The sequence below is a fragment of the Pistacia vera genome, unplaced genomic scaffold (assembly GCF_008641045.1).
Source record: "Pistacia vera cultivar Batoury unplaced genomic scaffold, PisVer_v2 Contig671, whole genome shotgun sequence".
In the NCBI taxonomy this organism is placed as follows: Eukaryota; Viridiplantae; Streptophyta; class Magnoliopsida; order Sapindales; family Anacardiaceae; genus Pistacia; species Pistacia vera.
In genome coordinates this window covers 304,505-328,281 of record NW_022196525.1, presented here as the reverse complement: position 1 = coordinate 328,281, position 23,777 = coordinate 304,505, and the positions used below count along the sequence as shown (strand labels likewise).

Here is a 23,777-nt window from a genome sequence, read left to right as displayed (position 1 = left end):
CTACGGAAATGTTGCCAGGTTCTTAAATCATAGGTAATTGTCCAAATATTACTAATTTTGTGTGTAACTCTCATAGATTTCTTCCTATTTCAAATGGATAGCCTCATTACTATCATGTAAAGCATACTAGAAGCTCCATCTTCATGCTTTTTTTTTTTGTCTTTTGTTGCTGACACTGGTTTCACTGATACAATGACTCTAAATAGTGTATTCACCTGTTATGCAGCTTGCTTTTTTCATAACAAGAGATTTGGATGCATTTAAAGGGCTAACCTGGGATAGGAGACTTGTTTTTATAGATTTTAGTTGATAGTTGTACTCATGGAATGAATTAGGAAATACTTTATGGCAAACAAACAACAAAATGATGATTGATTCCTTAAAGGCTTGTTATCAAATGTACTCATGCAATGAATTAGGAAATACTTTATGGCAATTGTAGAAGGCGAGGGATGGTGTGAATTAAAGATCGTGGGCTTAAGTATTTCTGTTAGTATTATTTTGCTGCATTGGTATAGTTCCATAGTCAGTACTCAGTATAGGCTGGAACATACTAATGTGTCAACGAAATACATTTGCGTAAACTTTAATAGAAAGGAACATATTTTAAAGTTTTAGATTTGCTATTATATAGATAAAAATTTACAGGGATGCAACTTTTGTTATGTGGAAAGTAATATGTACTTGCAAAAGGATTAGTCAAAGCCAAACACATTCCCTTTCGTCTTTCGTCCACCCACCAACTCCCATCCACTACATTTCCCGTTCTTTTCATTCACCGTCCTCCATCTCTAACCCCCCCCCCCCTCCTCCACCCCTTTCTCTATCCATCCTCCACCTCCGTTCGTATCCATCCACCACCTCCTCCCCTTCCCCCGTCCTTTGTTTTTTTCTTATTTTTTCTGTGTTTTCGTTTTAGTCATGTTCAATTCAGTTGTGTGTTTTTCTTCAAGTTCCAGTTTGTTTTCTTTCTTCTTTGTCTAGTTTTGGGTTTCCTTTGTTGCTTTTTGTGTGACCCGTTTAGGTTTCGTTCAGGCCTGCTTTTCTCTGGTTGTTGTGGTGTTGTTGGAGCTGTTGTGTAATGCTAAGTTTGATTTGCGTGGTTGTGGAGCAAGTTTGTGTTTGTTCTTTTGAGGTTTTGTTATTATTTTGATGTTCTTATGCGACTCTGCTTGGATGATCTGAAGTGGGAGTGTGTTGCTTTTGGCTGGTCACTGAAGGTCAAGGTTTGTGGCTAGAGTTCTTTTAGTTTGTTGGCCGGTTTTGATCTCCTTTGTTTGAAAAGTTGGAGTGGTTCTTTGTTTGTTTCTCCTTCATTTTCTTTGGCTAAGATTTCCCTTTGTTCCTATTGGCTTGGTGATTTTCTCTTATGCCTTTCTCCCTTGTGACCGGTTAATAGCATGCTTTTTAAGTGGTTAATCTTGATTTGAATTTTGTTTGAATTTTTCATCTGAATTTGTTTTCCCTCCTCCCTATCTCTTTGGATTTCCTTGCTTTCCTATTGGAGTTAATAGCAAGCTCCATAAGTGATTTTCTTTTCCACCTCACCTCTTCCTATTGGTTATTGTGATTGCCTTATCATTTTTTTAACAAATTTCCACATCACCTTATCCTTTCACTTATCATGCCACCTCACAGCTCGTCATCCCCCATCCTGCCATGTGTGCCACATCACCCTAAGTGCCACGTCATCAGGTGAGTAAAAAAAAAAAAAAAAAGAACAAAAAAAAAAAGAAAAAAAAAAGAGTACAAATTTTTTTTTAATTTTTTTTTTTTTTGCCACTTCTCTTCCTTGCCTCCAATGGGGTCTGTTGAACGTGGAAAAAGCTCTGGTTTGAGTGAACAACATCCAAACATTGTGGAAAAGAAGATTGAAAGTGTGAGGAATGATCATTTGATGAGCCAATTAATGCCTAATGAAGTCTTGAAAGGGGCTGCCATTTCTAATAAAGAGTATGTCAAGTTCGGTTGGTGAAACCTTTTAATGGAGGGAATTTTGAATTTGAAGACGGTGAAATTATTTGGGTGGATAAAGCAGCTGTTTGTGCTGAATCCAAGAGTGCTTTGGAGGGTAACCGAGTTTCTTCTAGGGCTGGTGAAAATGGGAAGAACACAATCTGTCATGGTGTGGATAAGGGTCGTGAGATTGAAGGGGCATCTATTGCTATAGGAAAATTAGGTCTGAATGATGTGCTATTGGCTAATGGTGATTTCAACCAGAAGCTAGGGAGCTATTCTAATGGAAATAGGAGAATTTATGAAAATGTGACAGCAAAGGTTGATAAGATTTCTAAGGATTACCCTCCACTCCTAAGCAAAGCGGTGGATGGAATGAATAGAATTGAGAAGCCAAATGGTTGTGGTGATGAGAAACCGGTGAAAAAGGAGGAAAAAAGAGCTTGGACAAGTGTTCTTGTCTCAAAGAGGTCTGATATTTGTCTTGAATATGTCAAACTAAATATGAGCAAGGAGGGTGCTAAGATTGGACTTTCAATCCCTATTGAAATTGCAGCTTTAGGTATAGACAAATAGAGTAATTGTCTAGTCGGGTTTTTTCTTGGGAAGAAATTGTCGTTTTACTAAGTAAAGAGCTATGTTGAGAGAAATTGGAGCCGTTTTGGAGCCGTGGGGGTCACTTCATATGGGCATAGGGGCTATTTGCTCAAGTTCCTAGATGAGGTTACTAAAATGGATATGCTGGAGGGTGGTCCATGGTTTATAGGAGAGCAACATTCCTTTTTGAAGTTATGGGCTCCTAATTTGTCGTTGGGCATGAATGGGGTTACTAGGGTACTCATATGGGCGAAATTTTATGGTATTCCTCTTGAGTTATAGACCCCTAAGGGTTTAAGCCATATAGCAAGTGTAATAGACATCCCTCTTTATATGGACAATATTACCGAATCGGGCGAAAGGCTTGAATTTGCTAAAGTTTGCATTGAGATTGATTCTTCGGCAGAGTTTAAGGAGGAATTTGAGCTAGAGATTTTGAGTGGTGAGATTGCATTAGTTAAGGTGGAGTATGCGTGGAAGCCATTTACTTGTGCTTGGTGCAACACATATGGACATGTCCAAAGAAATTGTCATTTGGCTCCTAAGGAAACCAGACCATTGTTACCTAAAAAGCTGACTTCTCCTCATGTGCAAGAATGGAGACAAGTTGCTAGTAAGAAGAAAATGAGTGTCCCTCGAGAAGTAAGTAAGGAAAGGGTAAATGGAAAGAAGGAAGGTAAGGCCCCTAAACCTGGTGAGAGTGTGGACCAATTTATGGTGCTATCCAAAGAGCTTGAGGAAAAGAGAGATATTGCCGATGGGGAGGAGAGGAAGAGAGGGAATGGTATTGAGGAGGGGTTGGAAAGAGAAACAGAGTGTGGTAGAGCAGTTTTGGGGGAGGAACTTGCGAATGCCAATGAGGATAGAGAGGAGAGAACTCCAACTACGGAGGCTATTTTCTTGAATAAGTTTGAGGAGGGTGATATGGGAACTAGCTCTCTAATTTGTCAACCGTTTGGGAACTTGGTGCTTGTGAATGAAAAGGAAAGATTGGAAAAGGAAAAAGGAAGCCTTTCTAAGAATTAAAGGAAGAAACTAGTAAAGAAGGCGAGAACTCCACCTAAGCTACCTCTTAACCATGGTTAAAGTTGCTGCATGGAATGTTAGGGGGCTTAATTCCCCTATTAAACAATAAGAGGTAAAGAATTTTATTAGTAGCAATAATTTAAGTTTATATGCTGTTTTGGAGACTAGAGTTAGGGAGAATAATATGGATGTTGTTAGGAAAATGGTGTTTCGCAATTGGGATATGGTTAGGAACTATTGTTTTTGTGAAAGGGGGAGAATTTAGGTGGGTTGAGATGAAGATATTTGGCATGTGCTGGTTATCCAAGCTTCGGCTCAAGCAATTCTTTGTAAGGTTAGAATATTGAAAGATAATTTCATGCTCTTTTGTTTTATCGTCTATGGGATGAATAGTGTGGGGGAAAGGAAGGAGCTATGGAAGGAGCTTATTCACCATGCCAATGTTAGCCACCGTGAGCCATGGGTTACTATGGGTGACTTTAATGCGGTTAAATTTGCGGGGGAAAACAAGGTAGGTTCTAATAAATGGAATTCGCAATGTAAAGAGTTTAATGACATGTGTAAGGAAGCTGGTATTAATGATCTTAATGACATTGGGTCATTTTTCACTTGGAATAACAAAGGAGAGCTCATTAAGAGGATTTGGTGCAAACTTGATTGGGTGATGTGTAATGAGCATTGGAGCAGCGGGTTTCCCAACTCTTTTGTTTTCTTCCTTACTCCAAGTATATTAGACCATTGCCCAATGGTGGTTGATAGTGGGTTGAACTTTCAAGGTAAGAAATCCTCTTTCAAGTTTTTCAATTTTTGGGTGGAGCATGAGGACTTTTCACCTATGGTAGAGAGAGTGTGGAGTTTGGAGGTAGAGGGCAACTCCATGTAGAGGCTGATCTCTAAGCTAAAAGTGTTGAAGGTTGAGCTTAAAAGACTAATCAGGAAGGAGTTTTGGAACATTTCGAAAAGAGTGAAATTTGCTAGAGATGATCTAGTCCTAGTCCAAGTCCAAGAAAGGCTTTTTGTGGATCGGGTTGATTGTGCTCTTTTGCAAGAGGAGAAAGTTAAGGTGGAAAAGATGGTCAAGCTTTCAAAAGCTGAAGAATCTTTAGCTAAGCAAAAGTCTAGGGTTAAATGGTTACGGGAAGGGGATGTCAATACTTCTTACTTCTTTAAATTGATTGCTGGATGGAGGAATAGGAATAGGACTGTGTCCTTGGAAATTGGGGAAGATTCAGTTACTAGTGATCAAGATAAAATCAAAGAGGAGTTTGTGTATTTCTACTCCAATCTTTTCAAAGATAAGTGTGCGGGCGTTTCCTATGAGGGCATGGAGGAACTTATCACCCCTGTTATTTTGAAGGAGGTCGTCAACTTCATGATTAGTGAGGTTTTCAAAGAAGAGATTCAAGAGACCATGTTTGGAATGAGTAAAGAAAAAGCACTGGCGCCGGATGGTTATGGAGTTTTATTCTTTAAAAAAGCTTGGGATATTGTAGGTCATGATGTTGTTAAAGTGATCTAGAATTTCTATAAGTCTGGAAAGATGCTTAGAGAGGTGAATTTTGTCAGTATTGCTTTAGTCCCAAAGAATGAAAACCCTTCATCTTGTAGTGAGTTTCGGCCGATCTCATGTTGTAACACCATCTACAAATGCATATCCAAGATTATGGCCAATAGAGTTAAATTTTTTTTGCCTAAGTTCATCAACAAAGCCTAAGGTGCCTTTGTGGGGGGGAGGAAAATTGTTGACAATATTTTCTTGAGCCAAGAACTTATCCCCAACTATGATAGGAAGTCGGCCAAAGGGGCTAGATGTGCAATGAAGGTAGATCTTATAAAAGCTTATGATTCTGTAAGATTAAAGCTCTGGAGCTTTTTGGGTTTCCCTTGAAGTATATTGAGTGGGTAGCGGAGTGCATTAAAACTCCTAAATACTCCATAGCCATTAATAGGGAATTAATCGAATTCTTTAACAGGTCTAGAGGGCTTAGGCAGGGAGATCCTATCTGTTCCTATCTCTTTGTGATTGCGATGGAGGTGCTATCAAGACTTCTAAATAAAGTTGTGACTGAACCTTCTTTTAAGCACCATTGGAGGTGCAAAGAGTTAAACTTAACCCATCTTTGTTTTGCATATGATTTAATGATCTTTTGCCACACGGATGAAAACTCTCTTGGCATTGTCAAGAGAGCATTGGATCGTTTTACTTTTTGGGCGGGGTTTGAAGCAAACCCCTCAAAAAGTAACATTTTCTTCTCTGGGGTGAGTGAGGAGAGCAAACAAACTCTTTTGTCGATCTTTGGGTATCAAGAAGGAAAGCTACCAATGAAGTATTTGGGTGTCCCTCTCATAACCAAAAAGTTTTCCTTTGCTGATTGCAAACCTTTGGTGGAAAAAAATCTTGGCAGAGCAAATTCCTCTTCTATGCTGGTCGGATAATTCTCATTAAAGTCATTCTTTTTAGCATTCAAGTTTATTGGTCATCTACTTTTGTGCTCCCTTCAAAGATCATCAATGAAATTGATGCTAAGTTAAGGGCTTTCCTTTAGTCTGGGAGTGACATGAAAACCTCAAAGGCCAAAGTTGCATGGGAAGAGGTTTGTGTCCCTATTGAAGAAGGTAGGTTGGGGATTATGAGAGCTAAAGATTGGAATAAGGCAGCCATGATGAGACATGTTTGGAACCTTAATCAAATACGTAGTGGCTCCGGATGGGTTGAGTGGATCAAAACAACCTACTTGACAAGGAAGAGCTTTTGGGAGATTCCTATACATTCGAATGCTTCTTGGGCTTAGAGGAGCATTTTTAAGCTTAGAAGGGAAGCTAGAGAGCATATCAAAATCATCATCGGAAATGGTCAAGCAACTTATGTCTGGTATGATAATTGTCACCTAAGAGGCCCTCTCAAGGATAGATATGGCAGCCGCATTGTGTATGATTCGAGGCTACATCATCTTGCTTAGGTGTGTGAGATTTGGGATGGGACAAGGTGGAGATGGCCTACGGCTAATTCTTGGGCTTTGATGGACATGAAGGATTCTATCGACTTTGATCCAAATGAGGGCGAGGACGTGGTTGTTTGGAAGCCTAATGCATCTGGTAAGTTCTTTATAAAATCGGCTTGGGAGGTCACTCGTGTGCACCAACACCAAGTGGAGTGGCATCACCTTGTATGGTTCCCAAAAGCTATTCCACGATACTCCATAATTATGTGGATGGCATGTAAGGATCGGCTTCAGACTAGGGACAAACTGATGAGGTATGGAATAGCTTCTAGCAATGTGTGTTGTTTTTGTAATCATGGGCAAGAAATAATCGATCATCTCTTTTTTGCTTGTCCTTTCACCCAAAGGATTTGGACCCATATCCTTGAGCCCTCTTCTCTTGGGTATGTCACCTGACCTTGGAACGATTATGTTGAGCACATAGTTAGTAGGTGGAGGAAGAATAAGCTAAAGTACTCTATAAGGAAGCTAAGTTTGGGAGCCACCATTTACTCTATTTAGAGAGAGAGGAATTGCTAGATTTTTGGTGGGGAATGCAAGGATGCACATAATCTCTACAACTCCATCAAGAATGTGGTGAGGGAGAAAGCTATGGACCTTAGCAAGATGATAAAAGATACCTACAATAAAAGACTTGTCGAGAAAAGGGGTCTTCCCATGTCTATTTTTAAAACATCCCATATGAGCTAATTTTATGGTTTGTTGTTATGTGATGGGTTTTCGGTGGTGTAAGGGGATTTGGTTATATGACATCCTGGCAGTTGATTATGCTAGACGAGGCTACTTTGGCAATTGGAAGACCTGGGTGGTTGATCTAATACTTTGTCTTTGTGTCATTAACGGGCCCTACCTTGTTAATGTCCATGTTTATGGAATTCTTCTTGTAAATGCTTATGCATATGGTTTTTGTATTTTGATACTTCTGAACCTAACCCAGGGCATGCCCTGTGATAGATGGGATTCATTGTATTCTTTAATCTCCGCTTGGGTCCATTTCTTTGATAAGAGGAATGGGAAAAAGAGAAGATTAAAGGTAGACTAAGATAGAATCATTCTTTTGCTCATAACCCAGGGCTTATCCTGAGGTAGGTTGGCTGACTTTTAGGCCTTTTGTACATTCTTTCCCCATTTCTATAAAAGCTTACTTACCCAAAAAAAAAAAATATGTACTTGCAAAATTTGCAAGTTATCTTTTGTTTGCAAGCTTAATGTTCTACATTATAAAGCTTCTAGATAATAGTTTTTAAACATATCCTAGTTTTAATAGTTGAAACTGCTAAAGTGTTGTTCAATGTTCCAGAGTTCAAGAAATTTGTATGATAGTTTGAAATCTAGGCATGTTATTGGTTTCTGTAGCAATTTCATACTAATAATATTTGATGCTTCTTTTTATTGGTAAAAGCAATACCTTCTTTTCTTTTTCAGCCTTCTTCTCAAGTATTCATATTTTATTCCAATTGTATGCAGTTAATGTGACCGGGAAATAGAGGGAATTTGCAACACTTCTTAATCCTGCAAATAAACCATTGACACAAATTGTTCAAGATGACTCATTCATGGAATTTGAATTTAGACAATATCTATTTGCTTGTCAATCAAAGGTGTGCAAGACTACGAATTTCTTGTTCAACCTTAAATTGGTTGTATTAAGTTATTTATGATTGAACTGCACTTGTTAAGCTTAACATAAGGTTGGATAAAGAGGATTTTCATTTTTGGTTAGCTTGAAAGCCTTATTATCAATGATTTATGTTAATTTGCAGCTTTTATTCAAAGTTGAATCATCCCTTTGAGGTTGCATCAAGAGGTTATTCATTTATAATTACCTGTTCAAAGTCCCTGGCACAACATGAGGTATCTAATATCTTTTTGTTCATCTAGTTAATTTATAATGTTGTATATTAAGCACTTGTTAAGGAGTATTAGTTCTGATCATGCAGTTCTGCTCTTTTCTTTTACTCCTCTTGGAGTTCTTCTAGAATATATTACCTTTCTATGTGTGAGAAGTTTGCGTAATTACTGCGTGCTTCGCTTTAATCAGTGCAACCTCTTCTTATTACAATGAAGGACTTGCTGCACTTGATATAGGAAAGGAATTCCATCGGCTCCTCGGTGATCTATATTCTTTATGTAGAGTTAAGGTAATTTTTATAGCACTTCATAATGAATCATCATATCTGGTATTTGATAGCAGTTTTCTTTATGGTGCTAATGTTTCCTGCTTTCACTTTAAAGTGATTGATTCATTTTTCAACTGATAATGGGGCTAGAATTCTGGCAATACCAGCAACTTTCTCTGAATATATTTTGTAGAATTTCACACCATTATGGATTGTGAAACTTGTTTCTTTTCTTTCTCTCTTTCTCTTTGAACCTTATATATAGAAATATTGTTTAAGTGGGTTTATGATTATGGCAGTTCATGAGGCTTGCATACCTAATTGGATATGGATCAAATATAGAAAGAAGCCCTATCAACTAGTATGAATTAATTATTTAAGACCAATATCAATTTGAGCCTTTTATTATGGGTGTTGGTTATACCATTCTATAAGCTTGACCTTTGTGACAAAAAATGAATTATCTTTAATCGTGCCGAATTTTGACCTTCTTCTCGCTTTATTATTCATCTGTTAATTTATTTCCTCTTCCTTTGAGCAGTACCTCTCTCAACTTGCTACCTTGGCTAAAGCCATCGGTTTGGCCTTCAGTTCCACTTGATGCTCCTTTGAAGTGTTTGCTAAAGAAAAGGTAAGTTTTAAAATGATAGATGTGAATAAGAGGAGAATGGGCCACGTAAGTATCAAACTTATTTTAGTTGTTGATGTTTCATTGATGTCATAGCATCACTGACGGAAAAAATATGTGTTAAACTTTTTTGAATAATATACCACTTTTGTTGAGTTTCGTTTACTAAATTAATTGAAACATTGTTGAATGTTTAAATTTATTTATAAATTGTGATAATTGTTGTTGGTTGAGGAATATTATGAAGATTTTCATTACATTATTCAATTATTTAATTGGTAATAATATGGAAAATAAACTAATTACAACAAAAATATTTTAAAAAATACTTTACAAAAAAATTCTTGACAATTCGAAGACTGTTAAGGATAGAAAATTATTATTAATAAAATTTTATTATTATTATTATTATTCAAAACAATTTTTTTTGGTTAAAAATTCTTGACAATTCTAAAACTGTCAAGGATTGGTTAAAATTCGACAAAATCCTTGATAATTTATAATTGTCAAGAATCGGTTAATAAATTCTTGACAGTTTCAAAAAGGGTCATCACCCTTTCTTGACAGAGACTTCAATGACGGGTGAAAAACTGTCAAGGAACACCCATCTTGATAGGTATTACCCGAAAGAAAGGGGATTTTTCTAGTAGTGATTTTTTTTTTTTTTTTATAGTAGCACCAAATATGCACAATATATGCACAAGATGTGCATAATATAATTTAGTGTTTCTATCAAACAAAAATATATGATAAAAAAACCCATTTGACATAAACAATTAAAAAGATATTAAAAGACAATAGTTAAGATAAAAATTTTGAGAAGTTTAACATTTATCACTTTTTTTTAATAAATATATTAAACTCTTAATTTAATTTTTAGCTTCATAGTTACTCGTATTGAACATCAAGTATATCATCATTTATAGGATTTAGTACATACTTAATAATTTTTCACACCATATCTAGTTATTCAATTCTTGATCAATCACATTTTTCTCTTTTGCTTTATTTGCTTTAGGCAAATTTTTAAATAATTTTTCAGATGTATGGTATTTTCTCTTATTCGAGTGATTTCCTATTAATAGACAAACAATCCTCCACTTGTTGATGATGGTGGGGTAAACAATCCTCCAACTCATCATGGAGGTGGGGAAAATAATAATGGGTCTATAGTTGAATTGTTTACAGTTGAAAATGCATACATTTTTTCTAGGTACAATGGTTGCCGCCATTACCTCTACACTGTCATTTGATAAGACTCTATATGATAAGTCGATGCAAGCCAAAATCCATGTGTATTTTCTTACAGTTTGCATTTTTCTAAGTATTTTGTGTTTTTGATATGGTCTTTGTCTATCAGTGTGTAAATGTTGTAGAGTTGCATGATTGGTACTGAAAATTGGCATGGTGGCTACTGCTAGGCACATATTTCCCTTGAAGGTGATGTATTTCATCACTTTCATGCTTTTAGCAGTGTACACACCGCCAATCCTTTGTTTTGTATGAAGATATTGATCTAGTTGATGACTAATGTTTTTAAGATCATGTAGAAAAATATTGGTTAAACAATCCTCCACCTGATGATGGTAGGGTAAACAATACTCCAACTCGTGATGGTGGTGGGGGAAATAATAATGGGCCTAGAGTTGAATTGTTCATATTTGAAAATGCATACATTTTTCTAGGTACAATGGTTGCCACCATTACGACTATACTTTTGTTTGAGAAGACTCTATATGATAAGTCTATGCAAGCCAAAATCCATGTGTATTTTCTTACAGTTTGCATTTTTTTGGGCATTTTGTGTTTTTGCTATGATCTCTGTCTATCAGTGTGTAAATACCGCAAAGCTATACGACTAGTACTGAAAGTTGGCATGACGACTACTGCGTATGCCCTTGTGGCTTAGCATGCATGGCCGCTACTGCGTACACCCTCGTGGCAACTACTGAGCACCTATTTCCCTTGAAGGTGATGTATTTGATCACTTTTGTGCTTCTAGCAGTATGCACACCACCAATCCTTTGTTTTGTATGGAGATTTTGATCGAGTTTGTAACTAATGTTTTTAAGATTGTGTAGGAAAATATTGGTTAAATAATTTAGAGATGTTTATAGAGGTTTTGAATGTTTTTCATGGTATTTTGCTATCCATTAATATCTTTTTTTCTTTATTATGGAAACCTTTTTTTCTTTTTGTTTGGTTAGATAGATTGACATGTTAATTCCAAAATTTTTACAAGTGGGAAATTCATGTTTAGTTCACTCGTTTATTTAATTGATTAACTCTGGAAAGAATATTCAGAGTACCCATAAACACTAAAACACATGTAACATTGGAGATACATGATGTCCCTTTCGAAATGGTCGAATACTCTAATCCCTTCCATCCAATTTTTGTTGGAGTAATTGGTCATGGTTAGGAAAATGTTGGATACATCTAATTTCCTTTTAAGGCTTTTTTTTTCAACCTTGTTACATTTTTAGTTAACTTATTTCAATTGATATGTCTTTAATTAGTTAAGTTTTTCTTTTTTATAATATATGATTATGTTAGAATATATGACTTAAAATGAACATAAAGATGTCAAATGAGTTGAGTAGATTAACATGATTGGAAATTATATGTCTAAATATGATATGTGTCAAATAATATATTTTTTCATAGCAACACCTAATGTGCACGATATATTCGCAATATGTGCAGAATATAATTTAGTGTTTCTATCAACCAAAGAATATATGATAAAAAAGACCCATTTGACGTAAACAATTAATAAGATATTGAAAGACATTAGTTAATATAAAATTTTTGAGAAGTTTAACATTTATCATTTTTTTTTTATAAATATGTTAAACTCTTAATTTAATTTTTAGCTTCATATTTACTTGTATTGAACATCAAGTGTATCATCCTTTATAGGACTTAGTACGTGCTTAATAATCTTTCACATCATATCTAGTTATTCAATTCTTGATAAATCACATTTTTCTCTTTTGCTTTATTTGCTAGGCAAATTTTTAAATAATTTTTGAGATGTGTGGTTCCACTCTTGCTTAAAACTACAAAGTCTTTCTTAGAATGTTTACATTCAATCCATTCCTTCCTACCTTCTCCTTCATACTTTGTGAAGTCATACTAAACCTTTGATTTCGACTTTCTTCTTTTAGCAATTGATTTCTCGACATGTGGATTCACCATGATCTCAATCTCTTGATTTAGAATAGGTTCAAAATTGGTATTTTCTGTTATTCGAGTGATTTCCTATTAACAGACAAACAAATCTATCAGCTAATAAGTAATAAATGGCAAAATTAATTAAGCTCAATGAGAGAAAATGAATCTGAGAAATATCAATTATTTAAGGCAAACAAATTAATCTGAATGAGAGAAAATGAATCTTAGAAATATCAATTATTTAAGGCAACCAAATCAATTTATATAGTTTGCTAGAATAATGGAGACATTGTTCAAGAATTCTAAGAATACTTAATATATTTATTTTTTTTTGAAATTGAGCTATATACATACATAGTACATACATAGGATTATTGTACATGATTGTATAATAACTAGGTGGAAGGCTCGTGAGTTTTGTGGGTAACTTTATTGCTTGTATATCAAGTACTGTTGTTTGGTTATAATATAGTGTTGTTTATGAAAGTGGCTTTGATGCTATGTTTGTTTGAAGAATTGGATGTTTCAATTGGTTAATATTTACAATAGAGTTACATGCATTATGTAGGTAGAAAACGATCCACTGAGTCTCATAATTATGTCAGTTACGAATTACACAATATACTAACATATTTAGAAGATTACACAATATAAAGTTCCTAAGACTAACAAAAATAATAGATTAGAAAATATATGTGATAGTATTTACGTGAATGTGAACTGTTTGTATTGAAGTTAATTTAATATTGAATTAATAATTAAAGCAATAAATAATAAAGAAATTAAGAATAGCAATTTGATATAAATATTACATGTGTGAAATATATATTTACATATTTACACATGATTCAATATACACCAATTTAATCCAAATAAGTAATACTCCCTCCGTTTTTTTTTTTTTAATAGTCGTTTTAAGGGTTTTTAATTTTTTCAAAATAAAAGTCGTTCCTGTCTTGTCTTTTCTCCACTTTTCAAAATGAAGGAGAAATGCAGAATAAATGAAATGCAATAAGACAAAAATGTTAATTATTTAAATAAGCGGGAAAGTTTCCTTGCAAAGTCTTCTCCCACCTGCAAAATCAGGGGAAAAAGTTGGTGGGAGAGAGAAATTTTTTTTATTAAAACCCGTGCCCAAACTTAAAACAACTATTAAAAAAACGGAGGGAGTATTAAATAGTATGATTAATATTAACATTGTGAAGATATATGCTTACCGAATTGTTGAATCCATTCTAATACATTAATCTTTTCCCTTAAATAAAAGTAAAAAAATTAATTGATTTTGATATTAACATTGTGAAGAGATATGCTACCGAATTGTTAAGACCAACTATATTGTTGAAACCAAGTAACATAATGTGACAATAGGTGATCAACGATGTCATGGTGGAATTGTATCATATCAAATAAATATAGAAAGATATTTAATGAAAATGTGGAACGTTTGTATTTATGTGAATATGAAGGTACAAACATGAATCTATAGATCTTATTTGAATAAACAAAGTTTGAAGTAGACCTTTGGGATGCCACTATTTGATATCATATCTTTCCACGAGAATGTGAAGGGTCTACAACTATCCAAATTTAGCATATAATATATTAAATTAAAGTCATGTTTGACTAGTTTCCCATGCTTCAATCCGTTCATCAATTAGACTTTTATTGAGCAAGTTATGACCAATTTACTATTGATTTTCATAACCTCAATTATTATTAACTTATTCAGATAAATGGTTCGGCTACAAGGCATATTCCATATCAAAGGTAGCATTATAGTATATCAAATTAAAGCCCTGTTTGTCTAGTTTCCAATGCTTCAATTCGTTCATCAATTGGACTTTTGTTGAGCAAGTTATGACCAATTTACTAATAACTGTCATAACCTCAGTCATTATTAACTTATTCAGATAAATGGTTCAACAACAAGAATGATTCCATATTAAAGGTAGCATATAATATATTAAATTAAAGCTCTATCTGTTTAGTTTTCAATGCTTTAATCCGTTCATCAATTGGACTTTTATTGAGCAAGTTATGACCAATTTACTACTGACTACCATAACCTCAATTATTATTAACTTATTCAAATAAATGGTTTGGCAACAATGTAGATTCCATATCCAAATTTTGCATATAATATATCAAATAAAGCTCTATCTGTCTAGTTTCTAATGCTTCAATCTATTCATCAATTGGACTTTTATTGAACAAGTTATGGTCAATATTTTACTACTTGTTGTTTAGTAGAAACCAAGAAACATAATAGTTAGATGCGAACCATTTGGTTTGGCATCTGACTTAATTTATAATGGGTTGTTTTCTCGCTTATTTTGGTTCATCCAAAGATGTCAAACACCACAAACTCAGACACATGGTTCACTCTTAAATCAAAATTAAGATGAATGGTTTAACATTCATCTAAGGGAGATAGTAAGATGCCGAACCATTCATCAGATGCTAAGAATATACACAGTTTGAAGATAAACTTAAGAACAACATAACTAGATTAAGATGTTCGGCATCTGACATCATTAAATGAATTATGATGAATGGTTCGGCATACAATTTTCTTGACATATCTCAAAAGTAAAAAATATTGACAATAATGGTTGAATGGTTCGGCATACAATTTTCCTAATAGTTGGTATTATTGTCAATGTTCTGCATACAATTTTATGATTCAAATTTAACAACTGACAATGACATGGTAAAGCAACACAATACTTAAAATATATATCATAACAAGAATCATCATAATACCATCCATAAAAGTCGATTGCCAAATATGTTCAATAGAAACTTTTGGCATAACCAAAAATAAAAAAACCAAAAGTGAGTATGTCAAAGACATAACATTTTATTACAAACCATCCATGGCTTGCATACCAATAATATATTTAATATTACATATTATATATCTAAAAGGAGTCTTTATCCCAGCAATAACCAAGCAAGCAACCACACATGGCCCCCTCCATCCTTAAGCAGTAGCCCTTCCGACCTTTCGTTTCCATGATTTCTTTCTGGTCGATCATATCAAGCTACTCCATCACAAAGTCCATGTGGCATAATGGTATTAAACTCGCTTTGCAGAGACATCATGCAATGCCCCTAATAAAAAAAGATATACGATGATATACAGAAAAAGGAAAATTATTAGAAATGAACTCCAATTATAGACAAACATGGTGTAAACCCAAGCCATCAAGACAAAGCAAATACACATGACAAAAAATAAATAAATATATACCTTTGTAGGATTAAATAATAGAACTTTGAAAAACTTTTGAAACACACACACACAAAATAAAATATATATATATATATATATGTCACATCACATAAATATATATAGATATTTAATGTGGACGTGAAAGGTTTGTATTTGTGAAGTGAAGGGATTAAACACATCCACCAAACATCAATCTATATATCTTCTTATTTGAAGTAGACCTTTGGGATGTCACTATTTGATGTCATATCTTTTTTACCAGAGTGTGAAGGGTTTACAGTTTTCCAAATTTAGCATATAATATATCAAATTAAAGTCCTATCTATCTATTTTCCAATGCATCAATCTGTTCATCAATCAAACTTTTATTGAGCAAAGTTATAGTCAATTTATCACTGACTGTTCAGTGAAAACCAAGATTGATATCATATCATTTTTCCCAAAATGTGAAGGGTCTATAGTTATCCAAGTTCAGTATATAATATATCACATTAAAACTCTATCTGTCTAGTTTTTAATGCTTCAATCCGTTCATCAATTAAACTTTTATTGAGCAAATTATAACCAATTGACTATTGACTGTTCAATTTCATATGTGCCAATATTACTAAAAAAATATCAAACACCAATTACATTAAGCCACATTTAACCAAAAATTATACTTGTCCACATATCCCACGTCCTCACTAATCACAGGCAGCCACATGTCGAACAATCATTTAACATGTCAAAATGAAACAATTCTGTAATTTAAAAAATCATACATGCCAATCAAACAGGGAATGTCCCATGATTATATTAATATATAGATATAGATAGGTGTGCATAACCCTTCATGATTGGATTGTTGACCCTCTAATTAAATCAAAATACGTAGATATTATAATAAATAAATAAATAAAATTCATTCACCAATGAAAATAAAACATTGAGAAGTGAAACCTATGCAACTCTATCGGTAAAATACAGCAGCAATGTGCTCAAAATCTAAAAACAAGGCTCAATACAGCAGCAATGTGCTCAAAATCTAAAAACAAGGCTCCAAATTTCCGCACATATAGAAACCTTATACATTTATGGTCCTGGAAAAGCATGAAACCGTGAAAACGATGAAGACAATGAGAGGCAATGGCATTCAGATGCTGCTTCCATTTGACATGGTCCCATCAGTTGTGGTTTTCGACCCAGTCCCTGCAATATTTTTTATTTTTTATTTTTTATTTTTCAAACTTCTTTTAGAATAAAAGGCCTATTCAAATGGGAAGTTTAATCAAGTCCAAGATGAAAATTTCAATGTACCGGAAGGGCTGCTTGGCATTGTTGGTGTAGTGGAAGAATCAGGTGTTTCGTCTGAAGAATCTGTAGGACTCACAGGAGAACTTTCCGGACCATTAGCACCTGATGACATTTAAAACATAACAAAATTCATTAAAATTCTGCTTTTTTTGTTTGTTTATTTGTTTGAGTTATTAAGTTGAACGTACCATTGCAGCGGCTAACTAGTGGTGTCTGCACGTTACAGGCTCTCGGTAGTGACATAGCGAGAGTTTGGTTCATAGAAATACCCAATTGAGAGCCGCCATTGACCTCCGAGCACAGACACTGCGGCTGTTGCTGGACGACACTGGCGAGCTGCGTGCAGCAGGAAGATGATGAGGTTGAGGAATTTCCAGTGATCTGGTTTACGCATGGTGATAAACTAATGAGGGCGCCCGTGCAGCCTGAGCCTGATTGAGCTGCAGCTTCATGATGACAAAGGAACATTGTCACAAGGACCAGGCCCAGACCCAATTTAATCCCTTTCAGAGCCATTTGTTGTTAATTGCTGGAGTTTTTTGGGTGCAAATGCTGGTAATTCTGAGAGGTGGTTTGATTACTTATGCAAAGGGAGGCATGCAAAAATCAAATTTATAGTGACCTTAGATTGGAAAGAGTCCATAATATTAGTTGTATTTGGGTGGCCAACTTGACTTTTCCTGAATTGGGAATTACTAAAGTAGATTAGACTTTAAACTACTAGGTGGAGATGATGAAATTAGTCCATAATGTTTCGGGAGATGATGAAATTCTGGCAGTTTGCATCATCAAAAACATAATTCAGACTAATATTATAGGGAGTTCATGAGCCATTTAAGTTATTTTGGGTGGCCAAACTCTGAGGGTGGTTAAAATAATTCAGACTAAACTTTCTATTTTGATTCTTCAATATTTCAGAGTTCTGATTTGTTAAAGTTAATGATCCTAACAAACCATTTGAAGTTATAAAGCTGGGTTCTTGTCTGTTAAGTTTGATGTATCTGATTAGTTTGATAATAATATAACTAAATTAGTTGTAGTCTACGTGATTACATTTAGACAAATAAACTGTCGAGAGTTCGCTTGAATATTTAAAATTAAAAATTATTGTAGTTATGTAACTACAATCAAACAAATAAACAGTAGAGAGCTCGTATAAGAGTTGGTATGACCACCCCTGCTATGGAAGACTTGATTTATGTATATAATTTTTCAAGGTTAGCTTCCATTAAGTTATCGACCCTTTGATTAAATCTTCATTTGTAGATATTTATTATAAATAAACAATAAAAATTCATTCTCTAATAATCAATAATAAGATACATTCATTAACAACTGACAACCCAATACAACTCAAGTCGGTAAATTATTAACTGGAATGTGCTCAAAGTCTAAAAACAAGCTCCTGTTTCGCACATATAGAAACCTTATGCTTTTATGGCCCCGGAAAAGCACGAAACCATGAAAACGATGAAGACAGTGAGAGGCAATGGCATTCTGATGCTGCTTCTATTTGACATGTTTCCATCAGCTATACTTTTAGACCCAGTTCCTGCATTTTTTACTTTTTATTTTTCAAATTTCTTTTAGAATAAAAGGCCTATTGAAATCGGAAGTTCAGTTAAATCCATAATGAAAAAATTTCAATGTACCTGAAGGGCTGCTTGGCAATGTCGGTGTAGTGGAAGTATCAGGGGTGTCGTCTGAAGAATCCGAAGGAGGAATCGCTGGAGCACTTGCTGGACCATTAGCACCTGACGAAATACAAAAAAATTCATTAATCTTTTTTTTTTTTTTTTTTTTTGAGTTAATTAAGTGTATTTTTAGTTTGTTGAACGTACCATTGCAGCGGCTAACCGGTGGTGTCTGCACGTTACAGGCCCCAGGGAGCGACATCGCGAGAGTTTGGTTCAAGGTAATACCTAACTGCGAGGCGCCACCATTGAGCACCGAGCATAGACAATTGGGCTGCTGCTGAACGACACTGGCGAGCTGTGTGCAGCAGGAGGACGACGGGGTTGAGGAGTTTCCAGTGATGTAGTTTAGGCATGGAGATAAACTGACGAGAGCGGTCGTGCAGCCTGAGCTAGATTGAGCTTCAGCTTCATGATGACAAAGCAATATTGTCACGAGGACCAGGACCAGACCCAAATCAATACCTTTCAGAGCCATTTGCTGCTGTTTCTGGGAGGAAATACTGGTGATTCTGAGAAATGGTTTGCTTAATTATGCAAAGGGAGGCATGCAAATGCAAATTTATAATGGGCCTAGATTGAAAGTCCATAGTATTAGTTGTATTTGGGTGGCCAACTTGACTTTCCTGAAGAGCGGATTTTTAAAGTAGATTAGACTTAAGGACAAGAATTCCAGTTACCTAAAATGTCTTCTAATAAGATGAAATTTCTGGCAGTTTGCATCAATGTGTGAAACTACTAGGTGGGGGAGTTTGATTGGTTTGAATTCCAGCGACAAGTAAAGGAAAGACATGTGGCTTATGGAGGAGCCAATGAGCCCATTTAGATAAGTTATTTTGGGTGGCCAAACCATTGGGGGTGGTTAAATAATTCAGAAGTAAAATATTCATATGGAATTATAAAATGGGTTCATGTCTTTAGGTTTGGTATATTTGATTAGCTGCATCTTTTCTTGTCAGCATCTCCATGTTTCTGTAGTTGACCCTCTACCTTTTCATGTAGGAGAAAGAGAGATAAGATAATTTTATATTTTTATTCATAAACCAAGCATGAAAACAATAACGAAAGAAGCCTAATCAACTCATAAATGATATAAAATTCCGAAAATACTAATCCTAAAAACTATCCTATTCCTCTTACATCACCTTTTATGCCATATTTTTTTTTTTTCCATTTCCGTTATGCCATCAGAAGAGCAGACATGGACATTTTTGTTAGATTATCATTACCCTCAAGACGAAGAAAATACTCTACTTAGCTTCACTATCACTACGATTCAAGCATGAGCATTTCATCTCTAGGTTTTTAACAGTGCAGCAGATTTTTCTCCTCAGTCAATGGTAATTTGTCCTTGAAGTTTTAAGGTGTCATTCTGGATTTTGTTGCAATGAACCATTCAAGTCTCTGAAAGCACTTACAGGTTCTTTTGATTTAAGCACTTTCTCTAAAAGGGTCTGAAAATTTCTATATTTTGCATGGGTGGAACAGAGGAAATTAAACCTAAATGTTGAATAGAATCAATATAGAGACGGGATTCGGTATCATTAAAATCTCTGCACATGTTTATTTATATAGTTCAATTCTGTCATGTTGCTTTTAATTGTTCATTGCCATAATTGGTAGATGAAATTCTGAAACCAATTGGCAAATGGTTGAAGATTTTTAGTTATGAGCTGTTTCCACTTTCCAGAGAAAAGGAAATTAAGGGAGGGAAGTTGACCAATTGATCTGTTAGTTTTTATGAAAGAATCAATAGAGAAGCCAATACTCATTCATCGTTTATTAAACAACCCAGATAATAATACAAAAACCACACTTCTGTAATTCAGAATCATCCTCAAGCAAAAACTGGAAAAAGAATAAATGGTATTTGTTCACTAGTACAACAACAGGCTAAAAAGTCTTAGCAGAAGACTCAGAATTTGGCGATCATAGATGCGATGAAGAGAAGGAAGAGAACAAAATGAATAGGTACTCTTCTGATGCCTCCATCAGATGAATCTTGTGTTGTTGATTTAGACCCCGATCCTGCCATTGCCCAAAAAGTACGTCAATTTGCATTCTTTACCATAAATAGTAGTTCTCGTGTCCTACGTTATTTTTTTCAGGAGTGAAATGACATTTTACAACTCATATATATATACACAATCCTGACAAAAATATATTAGGACGTACTGACTAGAGAAAATATGGTGTTTCTTATGTTTGTGCCATACCTGAGGCTGGTGGCGTAATTGTATTTGAAGAGCCTGAAGGAGGGCTAATCGTTGTTGGAGAATCTGAAGAAGGGCTAATCGTTGTTGGAGAATCTGAAGAAGGGCTTATCGTTGTTGGAGAATCTGTAGGTGAAGCTGCAGGTGCAATGGCTTCTGGTAAAAGCAAATCAAAATCCAGTTAATGTTAACAAACTTTCACCTGTTTGAACTCAAAAAAGGGTGATCAATTATGAACTAATTAAAGTTGAACATACGTTTACAATTATTAAATGAAGGAGTTTGAACTTGACAGGCACCAGGAAGAGTCAGAGCAATAGTTCGATTAATATTGATCCCCATTGAAGGAATACTACCGTTGAGAGCAGCGCAAAGGCAATCCGGGGAAGATTTTACGACGGCACCGAGCTTAGAGCAGCAAGAAGTTGAAGGAGTGGATGAGTTTGCCATCAGGTAGTTGAGGCAAGGCGCCATGGTGGCGAGCACATTGTTGCAGTTTGAGTTTGACTGAGCCGTGGCCCCACCCCAAAAGAGGGCCGCCAGGATCAGGATTAGAGCCATCTCGAGCACTCTGGAAGCCATGAAAATGAAGAGAATTGCTTGTAAAGTTGGGTTTGTTGGTTGGGAAATTGGGAGATTTGAGTGTTGGAGTTGGTAAAAAGGATGGGAAGAGATGGGATTATATAAGGAAAGTTTTTTGAGAGGTGACAAAGAGACTGGTACTTTTGGATGAACAACTTTTATTAAACTAAGGTTTGCTTTATAACTAAACAGATTCTTGTAGTGTGCGTGTTACTTATTTGGTGTAAATTATTACATTTTTATTGCTTAAGGATTTGCTTTGTATAATACTATTGTTGGATATATGATAACTAACAAAATATATCTTATATATATAACTCATTACCAATTTAACTGTCTAAAATCAATTGATATGAAATACACTCAGAGGGCGCTTGGTTCAAAGAATGTTGTATTATTGGAAATGCTATATTAATGGGAAAATAGACTACCTTGAAGATTATTATAAATATTATATTAAATGTGTTTGGTTAGATGAGAATAAATTGATGAGTATGTTATATTAATATGTTTGTTTGAGAAGAATAAATTGGTGGATATGTTATATAGATTACTGAATTGTCCTTCTATTTTAATATTATTATTATTTGAACTATTTTTTTAACCCCCAACATTTGAGATTTTGCTAAAACACCCCAGCCAGCAGCTAGAATAAAAGTACAAATTTTAACAAAATCACCCCCACCCACCCAAGCCACTGCTGGCCTAAACAGCGCACCACCGGTCAGTTATGGTCGATCGTGAGCCGATCTAGCCATTTTCGACCAGAGATTTGGTTGAAAACGACCAAATTGGTACACAATCGGCCAGATTTGGTTCAATCGTGCACCGTTCTGGCCATTGCTGCCGACGTCCGGCAATGGTGGCCAAATTTGGCCATCTGTCTTAGGGTCTGCTTGGGAGTTTTTTTTTCACTGGTTTTGGGGGGTTTTTAATTAGACTGGTTTTGAGGTGTTTAAAAACCTTCACTTGCCAGATTTTTAATAGGCTGGTTTTGACTAGTTTAAAAACCCCCCAAAACCAGTGTAGTGTATTTTTTAGGGGTTTATAAAAGACCCCAAATTGGGGTGTTTTGGCTGGTTTAAAACTTTTAACCCAAAAAAACCCCTTTCCACTCCCTTTGTTGCACACAAATCTCTCGCTCCTGTTGACTTCTCTCTAGCACACAAATCTCTTGCTGCTGCACACGAAGTGAGTGAATGGTTTTAATTTGCTACACACAAATCTCTTTGCTGCACACAACTCGTTTGGGTTTGTATTAGATTCTTCTCACTTTCAGCAAATTAGGCGCCAACCAAATTAGGCATTTTGGTTTCTGATAATGTATTAGGCGTCAACCAAACCAGTGTAGTTTCTTTCTCAAAAAATCCTTTCAATAATAATAAGTATTAACTATTACATCTTCTCAAAACCTGAAAAGAAAAAGTTGTCAATTCGCCAGCTATTTAAAAACCACCATTTTCAACGCCTCTCAAGCAAACCGTGTCCAGTATTTGATCACAATCTGTTTCTCCCATTTAAATTAATTTACAATCTTTCCTTTCTTTTCAAATTTTATTTGCTTGCTATTATTCTTTACAGGAGTCAAAACTATGTCCAGCATTCCAATTTGATAATTATAGAGTCTTCTACTCTTACTAAATCGGATAACCCAAAACTCACTTAAATCTGGACACAGACTAATGATAATGGAAGTAAAACCCAAAACCAGGTGTTAAATAAGAAACATAAGTACAACTTTGTAAATACACCTTTTTCACAAGACTGAGTAGCTAAAAACATGTAAGTCAAATTTATAACTTCAAAGTTAATTAAGCAAAAGAGAGAGTTTTTTAACTTTATGGGTATTTATGTAAATTTATCATTTAAAAAAACTATCAGAACCGTTGGAAAATAAACTCCCAAGCACAGGTTGGGTGTTTTAAAAACCGCTACTAAAAACCCCTCAAAACCGCTACGGTGGTTTACCCTCAAAACCGCTACGATGGTTTACCCTCATAACCGCTACCATAAAACTCCCACGCAGACCCTTAGGTAATTCGATGGAAGTGCAAGGGTAATATGTCCTAAAAATATTGTATAAGGATAAAATAGTTCATGAATATTCTTGCAAATTGTTTTCAAAACAAGGTATTGTCCAAAAAATTTAATAGTTAGAGGTAAAACTATAACAAAATTAAAATTACCAAGTAATCTTATAATATCAAAGAAAATTGTAGTATTTAGATTCTCACCTATATAACCAACA

At 34.9% G+C, this 23,777-nt stretch overlaps 5 protein-coding genes across 6 annotated transcripts; 2 read left to right on the top strand and 3 right to left on the bottom strand.

The window, feature by feature from the left end:
- Window positions 1–2,688: 2,688 nt before the first annotated feature.
- On the top strand, window positions 2,689–3,579 carry LOC116112947. Its single transcript, XM_031399071.1, has 2 exons — window positions 2,689–2,790; window positions 2,836–3,579. Exons 1-2 carry the CDS (start codon window positions 2,689–2,691, stop codon window positions 3,577–3,579), a joined length of 846 nt encoding a protein of 281 aa, XP_031254931.1.
- A 385-nt stretch (window positions 3,580–3,964) lies between these two features.
- On the top strand, window positions 3,965–5,098 carry LOC116112946. The gene is made up of 2 exons (XM_031399070.1): window positions 3,965–4,441; window positions 4,493–5,098. Exons 1-2 carry the CDS (start codon window positions 3,965–3,967, stop codon window positions 5,096–5,098), a joined length of 1,083 nt encoding a protein of 360 aa, XP_031254930.1.
- An 11,767-nt stretch (window positions 5,099–16,865) lies between these two features.
- LOC116112934 (non-specific lipid transfer protein GPI-anchored 2-like) lies at window positions 16,866–17,556 on the bottom strand. The gene is made up of 3 exons (XM_031399062.1): window positions 17,229–17,556; window positions 17,044–17,142; window positions 16,866–16,935 (listed from the first exon to the last, which is right to left on the bottom strand). The coding sequence occupies exons 1-3, from the start codon at window positions 17,554–17,556 to the stop codon at window positions 16,880–16,882; spliced, it is 483 nt and encodes a 160-aa protein (XP_031254922.1). The 3' UTR covers window positions 16,866–16,879.
- A 760-nt stretch (window positions 17,557–18,316) lies between these two features.
- LOC116112968 (non-specific lipid-transfer protein-like protein At2g13820) lies at window positions 18,317–19,254 on the bottom strand. 2 transcript variants are annotated; one of them, XM_031399090.1, is made up of 3 exons: window positions 18,882–19,254; window positions 18,693–18,794; window positions 18,317–18,604 (listed from the first exon to the last, which is right to left on the bottom strand). In XM_031399090.1, the coding sequence occupies exons 1-3, from the start codon at window positions 19,210–19,212 to the stop codon at window positions 18,468–18,470; spliced, it is 570 nt and encodes a 189-aa protein (XP_031254950.1). In that variant the 5' UTR covers window positions 19,213–19,254; the 3' UTR covers window positions 18,317–18,467. The 2 variants fall into 2 exon arrangements, with proteins under 2 accessions (XP_031254950.1, XP_031254951.1); XM_031399091.1 differs by having other exon boundaries at window positions 18,334–18,592.
- A 1,235-nt stretch (window positions 19,255–20,489) lies between these two features.
- LOC116112944 (non-specific lipid-transfer protein-like protein At2g13820) lies at window positions 20,490–21,508 on the bottom strand. Its single transcript, XM_031399069.1, has 4 exons — window positions 21,205–21,508; window positions 21,024–21,103; window positions 20,951–20,990; window positions 20,490–20,762 (listed from the first exon to the last, which is right to left on the bottom strand). The coding sequence occupies exons 1-4, from the start codon at window positions 21,506–21,508 to the stop codon at window positions 20,650–20,652; spliced, it is 537 nt and encodes a 178-aa protein (XP_031254929.1). The 3' UTR covers window positions 20,490–20,649.
- Window positions 21,509–23,777: the final 2,269 nt, after the last annotated feature.

Coding starts and splice junctions, on each gene's coding strand:
- LOC116112946 (XM_031399070.1), top strand. CDS start 3,965: ATGAATAGTGTGGGGGAAAGGAAGGAGCTATGGAAGGAGCTTATTCAC. Junction 4,442..4,492: donor AGAGAGTGTGGAGTTTGGAG/GTAGAGGGCAAC, acceptor AAAGTGTTGAAG/GTTGAGCTTAAAAGACTAAT.
- LOC116112947 (XM_031399071.1), top strand. CDS start 2,689: ATGGATATGCTGGAGGGTGGTCCATGGTTTATAGGAGAGCAACATTCC. Junction 2,791..2,835: donor GCATGAATGGGGTTACTAGG/GTACTCATATGG, acceptor CTTGAGTTATAG/ACCCCTAAGGGTTTAAGCCA.
- LOC116112968 (XM_031399090.1), bottom strand. CDS start 19,212: ATGGCTCTGAAAGGTATTGATTTGGGTCTGGTCCTGGTCCTCGTGACA. Junction 18,795..18,881: donor ACCGGTTAGCCGCTGCAATG/GTACGTTCAACA, acceptor GTATTTCGTCAG/GTGCTAATGGTCCAGCAAGT. Junction 18,605..18,692: donor ATTGCCAAGCAGCCCTTCAG/GTACATTGAAAT, acceptor AAAAATAAAAAG/TAAAAAATGCAGGAACTGGG.
- LOC116112934 (XM_031399062.1), bottom strand. CDS start 17,556: ATGGCTCTGAAAGGGATTAAATTGGGTCTGGGCCTGGTCCTTGTGACA. Junction 17,143..17,228: donor ACTAGTTAGCCGCTGCAATG/GTACGTTCAACT, acceptor AAATGTCATCAG/GTGCTAATGGTCCGGAAAGT. Junction 16,936..17,043: donor AATGCCAAGCAGCCCTTCCG/GTACATTGAAAT, acceptor AAAATATTGCAG/GGACTGGGTCGAAAACCACA.
- LOC116112944 (XM_031399069.1), bottom strand. CDS start 21,508: ATGGCTCTAATCCTGATCCTGGCGGCCCTCTTTTGGGGTGGGGCCACG. Junction 21,104..21,204: donor TTCATTTAATAATTGTAAAC/GTATGTTCAACT, acceptor TGCTTTTACCAG/AAGCCATTGCACCTGCAGCT. Junction 20,763..20,950: donor AATTACGCCACCAGCCTCAG/GTATGGCACAAA, acceptor GGGCAATGGCAG/GATCGGGGTCTAAATCAACA.